General features: G+C 39.9%; 5 protein-coding genes across 5 annotated transcripts in view; 2 read left to right on the plus strand and 3 right to left on the minus strand.

Moving 5' to 3' along the window:
• Positions 1 to 19911, plus strand: part of LOC145481178 (gamma-aminobutyric acid receptor subunit beta-3-like) — a 52878-nt gene that overhangs the window by 19314 nt on the left and 13653 nt on the right. The gene's annotated exons all lie outside the window — the stretch shown is intronic.
• LOC145481121 (uncharacterized) lies at positions 980 to 5130 on the plus strand. The gene is made up of 3 exons (XM_081459515.1): positions 980 to 1489; positions 3529 to 3672; positions 4369 to 5130. The coding sequence occupies exons 1-2, from the start codon at positions 1271 to 1273 to the stop codon at positions 3646 to 3648; spliced, it is 339 nt and encodes a 112-aa protein (XP_081315641.1). The 5' UTR covers positions 980 to 1270; the 3' UTR covers positions 3649 to 3672; positions 4369 to 5130.
• On the minus strand, positions 13454 to 15000 carry LOC145481123 (integrase/recombinase xerD homolog). Its single transcript, XM_081459517.1, has one exon. It carries the CDS (start codon positions 14969 to 14971, stop codon positions 14069 to 14071), a length of 903 nt encoding a protein of 300 aa, XP_081315643.1. The 5' UTR covers positions 14972 to 15000; the 3' UTR covers positions 13454 to 14068.
• LOC145481124 (uncharacterized) lies at positions 15067 to 16291 on the minus strand. The gene has a single exon (XM_081459518.1). It carries the CDS (start codon positions 15859 to 15861, stop codon positions 15067 to 15069), a length of 795 nt encoding a protein of 264 aa, XP_081315644.1. The 5' UTR covers positions 15862 to 16291.
• Positions 16298 to 18439, minus strand: LOC145481122 (uncharacterized). The gene has a single exon (XM_081459516.1). The coding sequence runs from the start codon at positions 18179 to 18181 to the stop codon at positions 16688 to 16690; it is 1494 nt and encodes a 497-aa protein (XP_081315642.1). The 5' UTR covers positions 18182 to 18439; the 3' UTR covers positions 16298 to 16687.

Raw genomic sequence — 19911 nt, forward strand, 5'->3', positions numbered from 1 at the left:
AAACGAGTTCCCCCGCTAAGACAAAGTAACAACTAATCAATCCCCCTTGGCACGGTTTATTTCATTTGCGGGTTCTTAGCCAATCACATAAATAAATTGCTCAAAATCTTGAAAGGTGGCTGGTTCCACAATAAACGCTACCGACATTCTGACTTGCAGATGTACAGTTTTTTCTTCCAAAAAAAAAATGTGATTTTAATTAAAAGAAAATCAATTGAAGACTAAATCGTCAGAAGGTTTTTAAAAGGATCCTCCTTTCGAGATTTATCTTACTGCGCCTATGAATAGTTCTAAGACTTTATTAGCAACTGACCCAAATATAAATAGACATCACGCTGAAATCAGATTTTCACATGGAGTCATGTCCGACGAATTATTTTCAGTTCAATTTAAGGTAATCCTTTGTGCTTTACAGGTCGTTAATTATGCGATTTTGGTTTTCAGTTTCTCTTCAACAGCTGTCTCTTTTTTTGTTATTTTTGTTTCATTTCTACAGTAGCTGCATGGCTTCTTACTTTTTCCTATTTACAATATGTTAGCGCCAGACTTGAACTGAAAATTGGCTATTTAAGACGAAATAAGTATGTAGAGAAATACCAAATATTTTCGAGCAAATTTTAACGACTGGTCAAAGCGAATTCAATTAATGTTTATCTAACCTTTGTGGGGCTTAAGCTTGCTTGTAAACACTTTGCCTTCAGAGGCGTTGCAAAGAGGGATACGCTTGTTTAAGCTGAGCTGTTGGAAATCAAAACTCAAAACGAAAAAAAAAAAAAAAATACGTGCTGGCGTCCATTTTTCCGCAACATTTTCATAACAAAAGAATGCGATAGGTCTTTGAAAGCGACGCCTGTCATTTCAGAGAAATTTTTCATGCAGCGAAAGTAATTTCCATCAGATATTGTAAATAATTGTTCAGAAATAGGCGTGCTTTGAACACAGTTAAACGAATTTTGTTAATTAAAAATGACTTGTTTAACAACGCCAACGTCACAGGGTTCATTATGAGCCATATTAACACGTGTGCTGATTTACCATAGAAAGTGCTGTAAAAGTTCAATCAATTGCGTACATTTTTAAAAGATATATGGCCACCTTAGCAAATTAATTCTAATGTATGCATCACTTTGAGTCAATAAACGCTGAAAAGCATAAAAAGCGCCAACAGCCGCCGAATCGCTCGGACAAATAGAACTGCCAAGCTGCAACGTCTGCGACGAAGACAGTCCTTTCAGTGCAAACGTTATTGAGATCAATCGCTTATTACAAGATGAAAACCTTTCCTCTGCCCAGAAGATTGTCAGTTTCAACGGTATTTCTTGTTTCAATTATTGTTGCCATAGTCATTGCCAATGAAACACACCAGAAAGACTGTGTTAACTGTGTTGATGCTGCGGACGAGTATACAGTGAAGAAACGCGGCGGTTTTAGAGTATGCTACGCTGGAAAGTGCCCGAGGCGCCGAAGCCGTAAAAGGGGAATGAAGATGGTAAGAGTTAATTCTTCCAGACATACTCGAAAGCGCTGTAGTTTTTGTAACTTTTGGTCAACTGAAAGTATGATTGTTGAAGTGTTGTCTGTTATGTAGGGAACTCAGTGTAAGGTGCCCATAAAGTAACAAAGTGTAATTCGTTTGATTTTGTCGCCAAATGTCACGCATCTTGGACTCACTTAACAATTTACAACTGTAAAAAGAAAAAAAAAATGTTATCTTCAGCTGGTATAGCTTCCAAGTTTTTTGTCCTCAGCACACATTGGGCAAAGCCCAATACGCCAATTCTCCATTTAGACGAAATATAAAGCTAATCACAAAAGCGAAATTTTACGTAATTTGCTGTTTTCGATGAACCGTTGGAATCCAAAGTTTTCTTTTTATTTACACCGTCTTATCAGTTTCTACGCATTTTGTTGACTTAAGAAAACATGTCAGTTGAGGCACATTATTGAAACGCCATCTTGACAAATGAGATAATTATACATGGCGAATGTTGATTTTAGAGGAATTAACTGAAGAATTAACTCAGCAATGTGAACCAGCAAAAGTTTGCTCGCAAAGAACGAGGTACCATTATTTGCGCCGAGGAACTACAAATGACACAATCTTCCATAGAATCCGCTTCGCTTGGCGTTTATTTACCGAAAAGGCGTGTTTTGGTTGCGTTTTATGTACTAAGTGGATAAATTTAGCATCAAGCTTGTTTAATTTAGTTCGGGAGTAAAGACAAGCATCGTGCGTCGGTGAACTGTGACAAAGGTCTGAAAGATTAGTTCATTTCGAGAATGGCTTTAAATGTTTACCAAACTTTGTTTATCTGGTCAAGAATGGAACCACAACGGCAAGAAAAAACGTTGATAAACTTTCGAAATTTGAACATGAATACATTAAATTTGTTTCAGTTGTTTGCTCGGCCCCACTAGGACTTGTGCTATAAACATTGCCGAGGGTTAATAAAGGTTAAAGATATTTTCTTATACTCCTTTTTAATACATTCTTTGAGTGGAAGCCACAGAAAATGCCTTTTTCCTTTGCAAAATGGGAGGTGTTTTAGCCAGCACCCCAGCCGCATGATGTAAATGAACAAGATATAAGAAGGGAAAGTTTTCATAACTGTCTGACGCACAGCACTTTCAAACCAAGGCTTCATTAACGACTACGTCGCGAATTTTTTACCAAAACTGACCTTGTCCATTGGTCAAGACTGATAACCAAACAACATCATCTTCGAAAATTTTAATATGAATTCATCTCTCATTTTCATGTTAATGTAAAGAAGTCTACGGAATTAAAGACGAAATAGGTACGCAAGCGAGAAACCGAACATAAGAAAATTAACCATACACTTGCCCAGCAGATAAAAATTTCAAAAGAAGGGTTTGCCGGCCAGTTGTCAAGACAGAGAGATTTCACGATTGATGAGTTGCTGTTTCTTTAACGTTATGGATTCATCCTTCCATTAAATATATGCAAGACTGGGCTTCATCTTATGCAAATGATTTTGGCTACTTTCTTGTTGATGCGAACAGGTGACAAATAAATATGCAGAGATATAAAAACATATCCTCTTAACTAAAGTTAGGGTAAAAATGTTACAGGTCTTAGGGAGAATTAAAACTCCGAACTACTGAAAGCTAATAACATTGTAGAATGATTGAGTCGTTTCCTGGATTTTGAATGGAATTTCTGGCTCGACTGCTATCTGAGATTTCTTTTGATGAATTGACAAAAGGGCCAAGCTTCTGACTAGCAATTAACAAATCTCTAAAGCTTGAACTTGCAAAAACGATAAACGATCAAGCTGTATTTGAATTAAACAGAAGGCGAAACTGTTCATCGAAGAGCGGACAAAACGCGGTGATCTTTTTAACTACCAACTGACAAACCATATGTGGACGGAATTTTACTGAACTCAAAACTTCAAAAGGGCGTGAACTAAAATCACATGAGACAAATGGTTGTAAATGTTCACTAAAAATTGTAGGAACAGATGTTAAAATTAACACAATCAAATTCATTTTGTTTTTTAATAGAACCTAGCACAGTTTGAAAAGGAGCTGCAAGATTTCGAGTCGACTAATTCAGAGAACTTTGACGTATCCCCGGCGGAAATAAGGACGATAGAAAACGAGAAAAAGTCACCAGCCAATTAAAAGTCAACAAAACCTGTAAAGTCGGTAAGTACGTACAAAAATACTTTTGAATGATGTATACTGTACAAAAGGAACGCTTAATGTGCATTGAGACTTTTAGATATTGAAGAAAACTCGGTTACCTAGTTCCTAGTGATTTGAGTGTTCCTCATCCAACTACATCTCAGTTTTGTCAACGTTGTTTCTTAGTACCGTAGTATCAATTTACAAAAACCCTCGGAGAAATTTTATTTTTATTACTCCTTCAATTTACTCATTTAATTCGATTATCAGCTGTGTCTAGTTAAAAGGAAACCGAGTACCTCAAATTAGCTAAAATGGTCCGATGAACCGTAGATATACAAAAAAATGTCTGTATGTGAGAGATATATAAGCATTTTTTTAAATTTAATTTGCCAAACTGGTTCATTCTTATCTGATTTTTGAAAATTATGTTCCTTTTCCAATTCCTAGCACATTTTATCTGTTAAACAATAATATCAATTTACCCAGATTGAAACTGATTCGCAGTTTAACCCGTCATGACGCGACAAGTCACGTGACTCACTGGTTACGCGGTGACTGAAACTGTGGGCATCTAATAAAACTACTCCCGTCTTTTCAGCATATTTTTGTTGTTGTTGTTTCCTCATAAGGAAATGTGCAGGGTGGATAAGGAAGGAGGAATGTTTTGGCCTTTTTCATGATAACTAACTCTATTTTTGTTATTTATCTTTTCAGCAAATGGAAGCAATGAAGTTCCTCTTAAAGTAAAATGTAAACTAAAGCCATCCATGTTTCTTTCATTATTTTTTTCTATCGATGTGTCTGGCAAACTTACTCGAGCAGAAAGGACTACACAACAGCGGAGAACGACTCCTTTTAGGAGAATTCAATCTACATGAAGCTACTCTAAGTAAAATAAAATTTTCTGTTACCCGCTATCTCAGTGTTACTCTTATGTAAAGTAGCTTTTGTCAGTTACATTGTATACTTACTTCGTTCGATTTAGACAGTATTTTCCTGCATCACATTTTGTTTGTTCGAAATCAAGCCACCTTCTATCAGCTAAAATGTTTGACTGTTGCGTCCGTAAACTACAACCAAGTGGCACTAGGCAACACTTTTGGAAAATAAATGGCACGCAATGCGTGTATAGACGATGACGCCTTAGAATGTCTGAAATATTACCTACCCTGGAAATTTCCAAACAAACAGGTGATAAATGTAAATTAAGTAAATGAGGTCCCTTGAAGTCGGAACAGCCCTGCGCATTTTAAGTTTGGAGGAGAACAGTATGGGAATCAGCAAATCGTTTATTTTATGTTATCCTTTTCAGTTGTGATTCATGCAAGTCAAAACGGCATAAAACACAAACGTCACAAACAACTTGCTTTTTAAGGTTGGACTTTTCCCAGCATATTCAATTCCAGATTCAAGCACGGTTTCCAATCAATTTTATTCAAAAAGGTTCAGGATTCAGTCGGAACAAAAACCTGCGTGGAGGGGATTTCTTGCTGACATTTACATTTACATTTACATTTACATTTACATTTACATTTACATTTACATTTACATTTACATTTACATTTACATTTACATTTACATTTACATTTACATTTACATTTACATTTACATTTACATTTACATTTACGTTTACGTTTACGTTTACGTTTACGTTTACGTTTACGTTTACGTTTACGTTTACGTTTACGTTTACGTTTACGTTTACGTTTACGTTTACGTTTACGTTTACGTTTACGTTTACGTTTACGTTTACGTTTACGTTTACGTTTACGTTTACGTTTACGTTTACGTTTACGTTTACGTTTACGTTTACGTTTACGTTTACGTTTACGTTTACGTTTACGTTTACGTTTACGTTTACGTTTACGTTTACGTTTACGTTTACGTTTACGTTTACGTTTACGTTTACGTTTACGTTTACGTTTACGTTTACGTTTACGTTTACGTTTACGTTTACGTTTACGTTTACGTTTACGTTTACGTTTACGTTTACGTTTACGTTTACGTTTACGTTTACGTTTACGTTTACGTTTACGTTTACGTTTACGTTTACGTTTACGTTTACGTTTACGTTTACGTTTACGTTTACGTTTACGTTTACGTTTACGTTTACGTTTACGTTTACGTTTACGTTTACGTTTACGTTTACGTTTACGTTTACGTTTACGTTTACGTTTACGTTTACGTTTACGTTTACGTTTACGTTTACGTTTACGTTTACGTTTACGTTTACGTTTACGTTTACGTTTACGTTTACGTTTACGTTTACGTTTACGTTTACGTTTACGTTTACGTTTACGTTTACGTTTACGTTTACGTTTACGTTTACGTTTACGTTTACGTTTACGTTTACGTTTACGTTTACGTTTACGTTTACATTTACATTTAGAGGGATACATGACAAAGATTGCCTATCCCGCCAAGGAGTGCTGGTGTAGGTGCACGAGATCAAGCTAATATAATGCAAAGTAATACTGTGCTGTGCATGGTGCTCTTACAAATACATCATCACTATTTAGCTAGCATGCGGTTTTCCGTACAGTAGGCAAGATGTTAAATATAAATTGACTCCAAAAAGTAAATAAGCTAGTGAAAATTATTACGTCGTGAATTTTTTAGCTTTTTGACAAAAATTGCAAAATTTCTGGGTGACAAAATTGCTAATCAAAAAGTATTCAATACATCAGGTTAAAATCCATTGGCGGAGTTAATGTGCTATCTGAGCGTAGATCTTAGAAGGAATTCTTGAGCTTGGCAGATTTACTTTTTACATACAAACACAATTTAAAAGAATTTAATGAAGGATATAATTACACCTCCTTGAAGGAATTCTTCAAGTTGACAGGCAATTTTATTCAAATCACGTTCTTACAAGTAAAGTACACAAATAAGTTTAACACTCATGATTTCCACAAGTTTCTCTTTAAAATGAAATAGGCCGCACATGATGTGAAACACGCGGATCTCTTTCAGTTTATGAATTTCTCTTGATCTTGTGGTGTCAACACTAATTTTTAAACAAATCATTAGTAATTATTGACCAGTACTGGCTCGCAAGTCCTCAAATTAAGAAGAAAGAAAGAAATTGCGAAGAAATTGTCTGTCTTGCAAGACGACGAGGAAGTCTAGTTAGTTAGTTTCTTGAAATTCCGTAAAATCAGTTACAAAATTGTCATCAAAACATTTGCCCTATTTTTCTTAGATTTTTCGCTGGAAATTAGAAAAAAAATGCACTGCGTTTCCCCTGAAAACTTTTTAAACAAACATGTCAAGGGGTTACCCCCTTTAATTTTTCCCGCCAAAAAAAAGATCAACATATACCATCTTGCAAACAAACTAACGAAAAATTTGATTTGATTCCAAACTTGCGAGTTTTTTGCCAAAAGCCTAAGATTTTTGAATCCAGTAAATACTTGCTTCTGTCTAAGGCCTAGGGCAAACGTCGAATCCAAGTCGAGTCGAATAAATTAAAAATAGGTGCGACAAAGAGTCGACTTAATTCCAGCGTGATAACAAACGTCGAACCTGCATCGATTCTATTTTACAAACACGGGAATAAGCACGTGTCCCTGTGCTATTCACTTGATGCGCGACTAGTTACTGCTAGGACTTGCTAGCGAAATGCCGATATTCTTCTCTTGAGAAAACGGTAGACCCGGCGCGGCTCTCTTTAGGTCCCTGTCACAAGCCTCGCAGAATGCAACGCTTTTATAAAAGCGTTACCGGCTGTATATCCCTCAACGTCCTCGTTTTCTCGCATTTATTGCAAGTAGGCAATGCGCATCTATGTTTAGTGTTAATGAAACAGGAACAACACACTTCCATCACGCTGTGCGATGTCAGCAATGACTTTCGGCATTCTTTTTCGGCATTCTCGTCCCCAGAGGCCGCGCTCCTTTTGGTCAGCACCAAAAGGGGCGCGGCCTCTAGAGGCGAGAATGCATTCCCAGTCGCGAAATTGTCTTTGTACAGCGCATGCTCGTCAGGGGTGGCGGGGAAATAGCGTTTGGCAGATGGAGGAGTATGTATTTTTGTGACGTTTACCCAGTCCATCACATTTGAATCAATTATTTTGTATTTTGCATGATTTATGAATTGAATTCAGCGCGTGTTTAGAGCGGCGTTTGCTGAAACACAGAACCACTGTCGCATTATCCGACTTGGCAAGTCGAACCTATGTCAGAGTCGAAAAAAATTAATTTGAGTCGAATTTAATTGCAGCGAACGTCGCACCATTCATGCACCTATTTCAAAATTAATAGATTCGACGAATTAAATTCGACTAAGATTCGACGTTTGCCCTAGGCCTAAGATGGTAATATTACATGATGATAGCTTGTTTAATAGTCAGCTATAAAGCGACAGGCGGTTAGAAATCTATTTACAAAAATGAGAAGAACAAGTTAAAATTTCTGCAGCTGCATCATGTCTGCACAATATTGAGAGGGTGAAAACATTTTTAAATCGAAATATTTAAAAAAAAATTATGCACGTATAACTGCGTTACTTGAGCCCCAACTATTTAAAATCTGTTAACTATGTATAGCGATTCCAAAATATCACCACCCTCCCAATGTTGCCTTAAAACATTGCAGTTTTTGGACATTTTAACTTACTTGTCTTATTTCTGCAAATAGCTTTCTATCTGCCCTTCTTTTACGGCATAGCTATTTAACGTAATATCATCATGCAATATATTTCAAGAAGATAACAAAGGCAGGCCCTGAACCCAAACGAACCCGCACGAAATAACGAAAAAATAAAAAAAAAATTAAAAAAATCCCGAAAACTTCAATCTAGTCCTTTAGAACTTCCGTCACTTTTAGCCGAGATGTATAAGCAACACAGTCGGATTATTGGCCAATTTAAGGTGGCTCAAAATAGTTTTCTGATTTTTTGAGCCTTATAGAACCTAGGTGCGATTTTTCAGGCTTGGAACTGTACTGTTTTGAATGGCTGTGCTATTTTTGAAGGTGGCCAAACACAGTTTTGATACCTGTTTTTCATTCTCCTTTTTCTCTAAGACCGTTAATCCTTTGGTCTCCAAAAATGGCAACACGCATGTTAACAACGCAAACTTCGGATTTTGATAGCTAAGCTGACGTATGTTTCTTTGCCATGGCAACATGAATAAATATAAGCAGGCCTTTAAAATCGGTTTTGTTTGTTTGCAGACAATCTAGTCGTTAGATTTTCTTTTTCATTTGCATGCAACAAGATTGTAACAATGCTCACAAGTTAACACTATTTTAATAATAGTTTAACAGAGAGATCTTTAATTATCCCCTGTAGAAGGTTAACTGGAATATCTAGAATTGCCTCTGTTAAATTTCAATTTTTGTTTTCAATATTCCAGTTATTACCTGTTTTCTAAAGTATTTTCGTGCCAAATGAACGAGTGGTTCTCAAGAAATAGACGTATTTCCAAGAAAGCTATTGCGCATTCAATCGCAATTTTTTGCCTTACTACGCATACGCTGCATTTAACTGGTTTCTTTCGGTAAAAAAGAAAAATATGAGAATTGCTGGAATCCTTGCATCATTACCTTTTCTAACATACATTTTTAATAAAAGAGTAAAGCCATAATTACACTGTGTTCAATTGTGAAGAAAAAAAGGACAGATGGCGAGGGCATTGACCAAATAAAATGATCGCTGTATCGACGCCATGTTTGCTTTGTGTAATCTTTGTGCGCGCACTGAATCGCTTGCTCTGCAGAAGCATATTGGTTCGAGAAATCGGAAGGTTTGTAAAATGGATTGTAAATTTCCTGAACTTCTAATGAAAGCAAAAATTTGCCTCGCACAATCGAGCATTTGACCAACGCTCCGTTGATTTTGAGCGTCTTTCTGTTGTGTATTGAAGGCAGATTATACAATGTATATGAACACACAATTTTAATTAAAAGTACCCTGCGTTGAAATTGTTTGTAAATTGTGTATTTACGGACAAATCGTACCAAGATCGAGTGAACTCTTATGACGAAAGATGTTATGAAAGTATCAATAACAAAACCCTCTTTTTCACGGGCATTCCGCGAGGTACATAATTTCAAACGCAACACCCTTAAAGCTCATGTACATTTGCCAATTGTTCAAATTTAGAGTCAGGTTGCTTAGATGTTCTAGCATATTACGTCTTTTAATAAGCGTTTAAAAGATGTTGGTCTGCCTTTAAGGGATAAAAATGTAACCAGAACCAAAGATTGAGCAAAAAAAGTGTAACTGACGAAATCTAGAAATCTATTTACATTAAATTGGGATATATAATGTTTATAGGCATAAAATATTTCTTCTCTCTAGCAACGAAAAATATGTGTATAGTTCTTGTCATCAGAATATGTTGGGTTAGAATTTTATAGTGCGTGGGCAATAATAGAAATTAGTATTGATTTTATGTCATTGAGACTTACTTGAAATGATCTTACGCAAGTGTCCGCTGCTGAATGATTGTCATTGAAAAAAAAATCGGCAATTCGGCCTATATATAAAACTCAGCTAATAAATATATACACCTAGGACATGTTGGTAACAAGATAAAAGACGAGGCAATGGTGTAATACTTAAATATTATTTTTCTTCTCAACGCCAATAAAAACCACTTCTAGATCTTCTCTGTCACTTAACTTTTTAATTTCAATGAACTTTTAATTTCTTCCAACTCTTTGATTCTTTTCTGCAAATTACGAATAACTACATGTACAACCATCAAATATATGAAAAACACAGGGTAAACTGGCTAATAATGAGAAGTGCGTAATAGTTTGGTACGTATTTATTTAAATATAAGAGAGTATTTATGATTTCCTTAAGTGATTTTGAAACGAAACACAAATGTTCCATTTTAATTAAATTTCCTTTCCTATTCTTTTGCAAATTCGAAAGAGCGGCGTTTTATCAATAAAACACAAAATTTAGAGGGTAATTTTTCTCTGTCATTTCGTCAGCCTTAAATTAGGCAAAATGCCGCCAAACTTTTAACAATTCAGCTTAACCCTTTGCCTATAATTTTTCCGTCTTCAAATTTGTTTTGGTTTACTGAACTGTTATTTGGCGTTTGCGAGTCTCTTCGTTATAACGTCTTTTATGTGAGACTGACCCTTTGTTTCTCGTTCTCTTGAAGACCGGTATAAATAACAAAAGGACAACTTGCCAGGATTTAAAGGAGAAAATACATGTCGTATTGGAAATCTCAAAGGTGTATAAGCCTCACACCTAATGTAACCACTCTCAAGTTAAGACAGATGTTAGTGAAAATTGCAATACCTAGATTAACAAAGTTGACAAAAAATAAAGTACTTATATGCCTTAATATGTTTACAGAAGTGCCTAAATGCGAAAGAATATGAGAGGCAAAGGCGAGTTTCGTGTACCAATCCTTTCACCCTTTGATTCGTGATCGAAATAAGTTATAAGGTTCTTAAAATTTTGAAACTGCGGTTTGCTAAATTAAATGATGCTCATTTTCCGCATTCGAGTACTTAACACTTCGGAGGCGCGATAAACCACTGCGAACAGGTGGAATATTTCTGACCTCACCGGTATCGTTCCCACTGCAATAAAGAACTGGACGCTCTTTTCCTCCAAACGAGCCAACTCACGCTGATTTTTGCCCAATTAAAAGGCAGTTAAGATACCGATTGTTGATTAATGTTCCTGTTCAGAGAATATAAACATTCATATTGATTTTAAAATATAAAATCCTTGCCGTTTACGAGCCTATTCTGACCAAAGTCGCTCAAGCTTGCGCTAGCTAGTCATTTAGAATTATGCGCCTGACAGTTTTGTGCGTTCTATGTGTATTAATTTGGACAATGAACGGTAGCTCCTTACACACAGAAGAGTTCTCTTCGAGTGCCGACGAAAACATCGAAATAAAAAGAAAAAAAGATCGACCGCCTTGCTGGTTTGGAAGATGTAAAAGAAGGCGTAGTACAACGAGGCCTAAAAGAAAACAAGTCCAGGTAACAGTTTTGTCCATTTAGGTAATCGTCTCGTTGTATTTTACATGAGTTCTGATATGGCATAATATACGCTTTTTATCAATATATTATTTTTAAAAATGCTGCAATAAACTACAAGTCAAGCAGAAGCACGAGATAATTAAGAGATACATCAAATAAATACCATTCATGGTTAAAAAAGCTTTTGTTTGTTTCAGGAAGGATATAAAATCAATAAATCAATAAAAAGAAAATAGATAAATACTCTACAGGGAAATTCCGATTTCTCAAGCCTCTGGGGAAAACTAGAATTAATTCGAGAAATCGGAAATTCGAGATATTGGGGATAAAATAAGTGGTTCGAGTTATCCGGAGATCGAAGAAATCGAGGGATTGGAAATCGGAAATCTACGTTCAAAATAAGGCATAATAAAAAAAGCGATGATATAAACTTGTTAAGTTTTGACACTCAGAGAACGGGAAAGCGCTTTCTGTTTATTGCGCTAAGTTCAAAGAAGTTTGCTATACATGTATATTGGTAAAAAATTGCATTGCTCAGTTAAGACATTTGAGAAGATAGCCTTCAATCACGGGGTAACCTACAAGTTAACTACGAACGTGATTACCTTCAAGCGTTCAAATGTCATAAAGCCTACAAATGAGCTATCTATTTTGACATGGCTGTGAAACTGTTCTTGTTATTGCGGGAAACGGATCTGTTAAATTAAGCCACATAGATAAGCCATAAGTCATTCAGCACGATAAACAAAGCGGCCGGAAACCATATATAAACACCGCCATCATAAAAGGAACCGCAAACGAGAAAATTTCCTTTAACGCATTAGTTTGTCAAGGCCGCACGGCTGTCGTTATTTTTTTTTTTCCGACAACAGAAAAGGCACAAGAGACCAGCAGAATTGTAGATTTTATTAATTTATACAAACTTCGTTATTGTTCCAAAAAAAATCGTTCTTTGAAAAGCACGAGAACGCCCACAGCATGACCATAAGCACGTGCATTGTGTAGGCATGCGCAGGATGGATACTTGCCTCGACACAGTAAAACAAGATGGCGGGCTTTCGCTAAAGGTTATTCCTATGTTTACAGCGGAAGACCTTAATTAATAATAACCCGAACCAGATTACACACTTACTTATTTTTACATGAAGATTATTCATTACTTAATTTTTTATATTTAAAATCAGAAAAAGAATTTTTTTTCTATCGGACACCGGGAGCGGAATCCGGTAATTCGTCTCAGAATACATCGAATTACCCATTTCGCCATCGGAGCGCGCTGGCTACCAAGAAGCCACATTTTTTAACTATACACATACTGCACGCAAAAATATAACTATATGACGTGTCGTGTATTATTTTTGTTCTCTTTTAAAACAATCGTAATTCACCAATAAATGTTGACAGAGAAACGTTTGCTAATCTTCCACAGGCTTATAATCAACAAGATCAAGCAGTATCATTTGACTATGAAGACAGCGAAGAAGACCTGTGACGTTAACACCTGTTATGTTGATAAGCTGTGGAGGAATGAATGCATGAAATAAAGATTGTAAAAATCACATTTTGTCCCGATTTTCAATAGCGGGGTTAACCACATGCAATAAGGAACTTATTTGTCAGTTCGCATTAGCAGTTCAGTTTTCAGGGTACGATTTTCTAAGACAAGTGTTTTTTGTATAAATATGTTTGGATTAATAAGAATGGTGTTAATGAAGCCTTCTTCTAAGCAGACGATCTAAACATTTCTAGAGGACTAATCTGGAACTCGCTTTGCTTTAACAAGAGGTATCGGAACTCTTGTCCTTGGACTTGCTTTAATCTTCCGTCTTCTTTTACAACTTCGCTTCTCTCTACGTCTACTTTCTCTACTATTACTCTCCTTAATATTACTTAACGGTGTGCTTGCTTTTATGCTAACTCAAGCTACGACCGGGACTCAAGCCAAGGTTAATGATCCTCTTTCGAGGCTTGGTCTGAGCTTCCACTAACGATACTACATTTAGGAAATAACACACTGGCTGTGGGTAAAATTTGGGTGGCAGGGAAGGACGACTGGGGAGTAGGGGCCTAGGAAGGGGGCCCTCCTGGGGGAGTACAGATCGGGTGGTACCGGGGGTAGCCACCCTGGAATAAAAGTTCCAGACCTGCCTCCAGGGACGAGGCCCATATCCCACAGCCCCGGGGGACTGAGGGAACCAGGAAGGGGAGCCCCTCCTGGGGGAGTACAGATCAGGTGGTACCGGGGGTAGCCACCTTGGAATAGGTAATTTCTCCGGACCTGTCTCCAGTGGGCTAGAGCCTTACTGTGGGGTAAAGTGCAGCTAATGGGTGCACTTCCCTGCCACGAATTGCGGAACTTGTTTAACTGAGGGACGCAATTCCCCCACAGTAAGATAAAGTGGGGGCAGGACTCTTGAGCAAAGGTCTGATGCCATGTTCATAAAATAAGATTACTTACAAGGTAAAGATAAGGAATGAGAGCTTCTGTGGCTTACTAACAGTTTAGGTACAGTTAAAATAGTAGATTGTGGAGTTTGGATATATCGTTCGTAGCAGTCTGAGCTCCACCGTCCTAGGACTTTAATTAGCCATGCAGGGACGCCTGCTGCGGCTGCAGATGTGGCGGCCCCGATGCGGAAGCTGTGGGCGTAGAAGTTGTTGGACGGGAAGCCGCATTGCTGTAGAATAAACCGGAGCTCCTTGGTGAGGCATGAGCGGGTTGGCCATGAGCCAGATTGAGAGAACGTAAATAAAGGACGGCTTGCTGGAGGCTGGGCTTGGAGGATGTAGCCTTTCATCGCCATCACAGAACAGATGGGTGAGGTGGACTTTGCTATGGTGAGGGTGCATCCTTGGCGGAAGGGGTCGGTTTTGGATTGTTTTATCCTAACCCGCATAAGGGAAGGGGATTGCAAATCGGGGTGGAAGGTTATATCTTGGGAAGTGAGATGAACCTCAGGGTTGAAGGGGCCATTACAGGTGAACTCACTAGTACGTAAAAAGGCGGAGAATGCTAGGGTGAAGGCTGCCCAAAGCATAATATGGTCTAAATTAGTACTCAGTGCAGGGCGGAGATAGTTGTGGATTGCAGTGAGGATTTGGGTAGTGATCGGGAAGCGATCGCGTCTTGTTAAGGGGGCTAGGCGTTTTATACCTGTCAGGACTTTTTGAAGACGATGCATTTTGTTGATATGGAGGGGTAAGTTGCACTCACGATGGAGGTCTTGAACAGCAACCAAATAGAGTTTGACTGTGTCATATGAAACGGTTTTGGCTAAGTGAGAGGCAAAATAAATGAGAGTCATTTCTGATGCTGGCAATAGGGGGTTAGAGGGGCCCACCAATCCATGCATGAGGTTGAAGGTTAAGAAATGTTTTTGACCTGCCTGGTAGGTTCGCCTTGTGGAGGGGGCGAGAGAGGCATGGAAGTATTGCTGTACAGAGGCTGTCAGATGAGCATCGCTGATGAAGGGATGACGCAGGGAGTGAGAGAGGCTGTGGGAGCCAGGGCTCCGAAACGATCCATCTGAAAACGGGAAAGGGAGTCAGCAATAGCATTATCCAGCCCAGGTATGTGGGTAGCGCTAATAGTAAAGTTATTACTGAGGGTAAGGAGGGTGATGCTGCGGACAAGGTCCATTATCCGGGGAGACTTGCAGTGTTTGGAGTTGAGGATGGCTACCACTGACTGATTGCCGTACCACATTAGGATACGCTTCCCCGACCAGGTGGGGCCCCACAGGACACATGCCAGGTAAATGGGGAATAACTCCTGCCATTCGATACTGATGCCCCGGTTTTTGTTGAGGGTGTGTTCTGGTAGCCAGTGACCCTGGAACCATAGCCCGTCTAGGAACCCTCTATAGCCTATGGACCCAGAGGCATCTGTGAAAAGTTGGAGGTCGGGGGTTTTGGAGACATGGGAATCAAGAAAAATGCTTACCCCATTCCAGTGTTCTAGGAAATCAACCCACATCTTGATGTCCTTACGGAAACCAGCATTGAGTTTGATGTGCCAGTGGGGGGGATGGGTACCCATAGTAAGGTGGATGATACGTTGGAGGAAGGGAGGACCTGGGGCAATCACCCGGCATGCGAATTGGGGAGTGCCTATTAGGGATTGAAGTTCTCGGAGGGTTGCTGATTTTTTAAGGGACCACTGATGGAGGGCCTGTTTGGCACAAGCGAGCTTGTCTTGTGGGAGGCGGGCCTCCATCGTATGGGAGTCTAGGAGGATACCCATGAATTCCAGGGAGGTAGAGGGAGGAAAGGTTTTGCCAGGGGCAATGGGGATGTCTAGCTCAGTGAACAGGTGGAGGATATTGCAGAGAGCTGTTGCACAGTGGGTCCGGGATGGGGCTGCTGCGATAAAAAGTCATCGAGAATGTGAATAACCTTGGGAATGTGGAGCTTGTATTGAATGATCCACTCGAGGGCCAAGGAGAACTGGTCGAAGAGAAAGGGAGCACTACGCAGACCGAAGGGAAGGACCATATCAAAGAAATACAGGCCTTGCCACTTCATCTCTAGCAGTTGCCAATCAGAGGGGTGGATTGGGATGTTCCGGAAGGCGGCTTTAATGTCCAGTTTGGACATAAAGCAGTTCTGACCAAGATCTTGGAGAATGGCGATTACGTTATCTACTTTAATGTACTGGAGAGAATAGTCTTCGGGGGGGGGGGGAGGGGATGTGGGCATTGACGCTAGTGAGGCGGTGTTCTGGGTAGGAGAGGTGGAATATTGTCCGCCATTCTGAGGAATGTTTTTTAGGAATAGCCCCAATCGGGTAAACTTGAAGATTAGGAAAGGAGGGGAAAAGAAAGGGCCCCGCAGTGTGGCCAAGTGAGACTTCTTTTAACATGTTGCTGTCGATAACAGAAGGGTTTTCCTTAGCAGAGGGCAAATTGGGGAATTCTTGCGGAGCCCGAGGGCCAGTATGACCGATTTTAAAACCTTCGGAAAGGCCAGAGAGGAGGTGATGCACAAAGGGTTGATGAGGGTGATCCTGGAGATAGGACGCCAGTCTGGGGATATTAATGGGGGTGGGGGGTGAGAGATGAGCTAGGTATTCAGGAGTGGCTGCGGGAGGAATTGCTAGAGCCTGTAGATGATTTAAGGAGGTCCTCTTTGATGCGGGAGAGTTTGGAGTGGTCCTGGCCTGAGTGGGTGGCACTACATCCTGGCTGGTTGCATCTGTGCTTGTAGGGGCATGGGGAGCGGGCACAGGGACGACCGTTGTTGAAATTGTAGCAGAGGTCTGACCGGGTCAGGGAGTCCCTGGACCTAGGGGGAGACAGGGGGCAGGAGTCAGCATGGTGATCAGAGCTACTACAGGTTCGGCAGCCAGAGTTGGGGAGGCCTGTAAATGTGTCTAGATATAATTGGACGTCCCGTTCCCCCCAGTTGAGGGAGAGGTTGTGGGAGGCACGACGCCGAAACTCAACGTCGTAGACGTACCATGCCATCCCGGGAAATTTCCTCGCTGCGTCCCTGATTAACTGCTGGTGGGCAATTAACGCGGCGGCGCGGGAGGGATAAATGGAAACCAGGACCGAGGAGAAAATGGCAAAGGCATCCAGCCATTTTTCAATGGAGGTGATTTTGGGACGTTTGGAGGTGGCAAGGAGGGGAATAGTCACCCCTTGAGCCCCAACTTGAAGGTGGAGCTGGGAGTTCCGAGCCTCTTCAAGGAGGGAAGAGATGGGGAGGAGGGTTGCAAAGTCCACATACTCACCGTTCGTGATGACAGTCGTCGTGGTCTTCGTCAAGTGGCTAGCCAGCGCGGGTTGGCGAAAGTCCGGATGGAGAGCGACGACGGTGGCTGGATCCGCTGGGTTGAAGGCAGGGGAGGCGGGCAGCGGTGTAGCGACGCTCTGGTGTTGTTGGCCGCCATCAGATGGGTTGAAGGCATGAAAGGCTGGCGGTAGTGTAGTAAGGCTCTGTTGTTGTGGTTGGCCGCCATCTTGGGAGGGACTTGGCATAAGAGGACTGGGGACCGTTAAATGAGATCCCGCGTGGGGAGTGGGAACTAGCCGGTTGTGTTGTTGGCCGCCATCTTTCCGTGCGGCTAGTTTTTCGTCGATTAATGAGGAGATGATCTGCGCTAGCTCTTCTTGTGGTAGAGTGTTGGTAGAGGAAGTGTCAGTGACGGTAACCACACCAGACGGAGAGTTGTTGAGGTGGGTTTCAAGGCGTGTGACGAGTTGTTGACGAGTGCCCGTCTGAACAAGATTATGTTGGGCCAGCAGGAGGCGAAGGGCTTCGGTGGCCATTGATCGGTAGTTGGTCTGTTCGTTGTTTTGGGGATTTGCAGCAAGACCTTGGCGGGTCCGAGAGAGTTTTCGAGAATTACGTCGTCCACGGTTGGGCATGGTCACAGGATCGTGGGAGAATGTTTCAACCGGAGCTTCGTACAGCACGCCGACCAGAAAATTAGTGGCCGCAGAAGAAAAATCAGTGGCGAAGGATCGGCACAAACGAGAAGACTGAATACAACGAGGAGCGTGTGCTTGACTAGAGGTCAGGGCATGAGGTGGACATGTGAGAGACATGATTGGAACCATTGATACACTGTCTTTTACAGATGTAGATAACAGTGGCTTTACTTAGGAAATGAAAGGTTTGTTGTGATATCCAAAGGGGGTGATTGTTTTCAACTGGGAATCCCTGATGAACTTTGAGATCAGGAATTGGTGGCATGTTACCTATGTTACTGGGATTTACTTATGAGCATGACACGAGGTTCATAGTGTTACATGTCTCTGAAATAAAGCGTTGCAATGCAGAATGTGTGTGCCTGACTTTGAGACATTGTCTCTCAGGTCTCATTAACATCAGTTTATGGATGCCATAAACTTACACGAAAATCAAGTGTTACAAACAAAGAACTAGGATGTAAAACCTAAACGAACGCAGCTGACTTGATAAGCCGAGAAGAGATTGGCCAATTGAAAACTAAAAAATAGAACAATCTTAAGCAACAATTAACGCGAGAGCTATCTAGGGGAGGTAGAAGTCAAGGTCCAAAGAGCGACACAACCATGTACACATGTGAACGTCCGAGCACAAAGTTCTAGAATGCAATGTTTCCAAGTAAAAGGGAAGAGAACTGAATGTTCTACACATGTAAGTTACCCTTGACTTGTCAAAACTAAATTTTCTCAAAAATATGCTTTCTAAATATTTTGCTCCACAACAAACTGAATTCAAAGGAATGCCCACTCTCAGTGTTATTTTTCTTTGTGTACTCTTTTATCAAAAATGTGTTTTCTAAATATTTTTCTCCACAACAAATTCAAAGGAGTGCCCACTCTGTTATTTTCCTATGTGTACTCTTTTAACATTTTTCTCTTTCATCGCTCGGAGTGATATTTAGCCCTTAAGAGTCGTAAAGTCAGTGTGTAGCTTACTTGGTGCAAAGAAAAGCGCTTTTCATTGACACCGTTTTCATAAATTCATTCATCTAAATAATGCGATAAATCATATAACCACAGATCTGAGTGACCAGTTCTTTAACAAAACTCGATATAACCTCCAGATACATTCCTTGAGCTCGCGGTACCCACCTTTTCCAAAAAGGTTGATTTTCCCTTATAAACACATTTGCCTCATGGTGTTAGACATCGAAATTTTATGGCAATTTGAGTGGGATTTTAAAAAGAAAATTTAAATAAAGAAGTGTTTTAATTCATAGATCTTACTTGGTACTTCGCTTAACTACTTGAAATTAAATATGTTTAGTCCGCCGAGACTTAAACTATATGTACCTCGTGACTTGATAAAATCCGATTTCGAGCTGCTGATTCAGTCTCTCTTTTTTTGTTAATAAACCATTTGATGGCTGCCAATGACGGATTAGAACCACGTTGAGTTAATGCAGAGTATCAGGTACAACGAAAAGAAAATTCGAATCAAAGGTCGGGCGGGTTGTACCACAGCAATATTCATGGTAGGTGAAATGACAGCTAGCAGGTTACCAGCAGGTTGTTCATGAACTTTAAAGGTTTCGAAGTTGAGTAATTTCCTCTTTTAGTTTGCATTGGTCCACGCCCTCCTTTGTAAGCACTCAAAATAATACAGCAAAAAAAGGGTTGGAAAAAAACAACAACAACAACAACAAATAAAAAATAAACTATTCTCTCTTTTTGCTCGATAGAAAGGTGGTCACTTAAAGTGAAAACGATTAAGAAAAGCGTTGTCCGAAAGGGCAATATTTACCTCTTAACCTAGTCAACGCTGTTGTGAGATGAGGAACATAGTTTCTGTGATAATCCTTTCTGATCCTTAGTTTTTA

Source organism: Orbicella franksi, chromosome 3 (assembly GCF_964199315.1).
Source record: "Orbicella franksi chromosome 3, jaOrbFran1.1, whole genome shotgun sequence".
Classification (NCBI taxonomy): domain Eukaryota; kingdom Metazoa; phylum Cnidaria; class Anthozoa; order Scleractinia; family Merulinidae; genus Orbicella; species Orbicella franksi.

Coding starts and splice junctions, on each gene's coding strand:
- LOC145481121 (XM_081459515.1), top strand. CDS start 1,271: ATGAAAACCTTTCCTCTGCCCAGAAGATTGTCAGTTTCAACGGTATTT. Junction 1,490..3,528: donor GTAAAAGGGGAATGAAGATG/GTAAGAGTTAAT, acceptor GTTTTTTAATAG/AACCTAGCACAGTTTGAAAA.
- LOC145481123 (XM_081459517.1), bottom strand. CDS start 14,971: ATGCATGGATTGGTGGGCCCCTCTAACCCCCTATTGCCAGCATCAGAA.
- LOC145481122 (XM_081459516.1), bottom strand. CDS start 18,181: ATGGTTCCAATCATGTCTCTCACATGTCCACCTCATGCCCTGACCTCT.
- LOC145481124 (XM_081459518.1), bottom strand. CDS start 15,861: ATGGGTATCCTCCTAGACTCCCATACGATGGAGGCCCGCCTCCCACAA.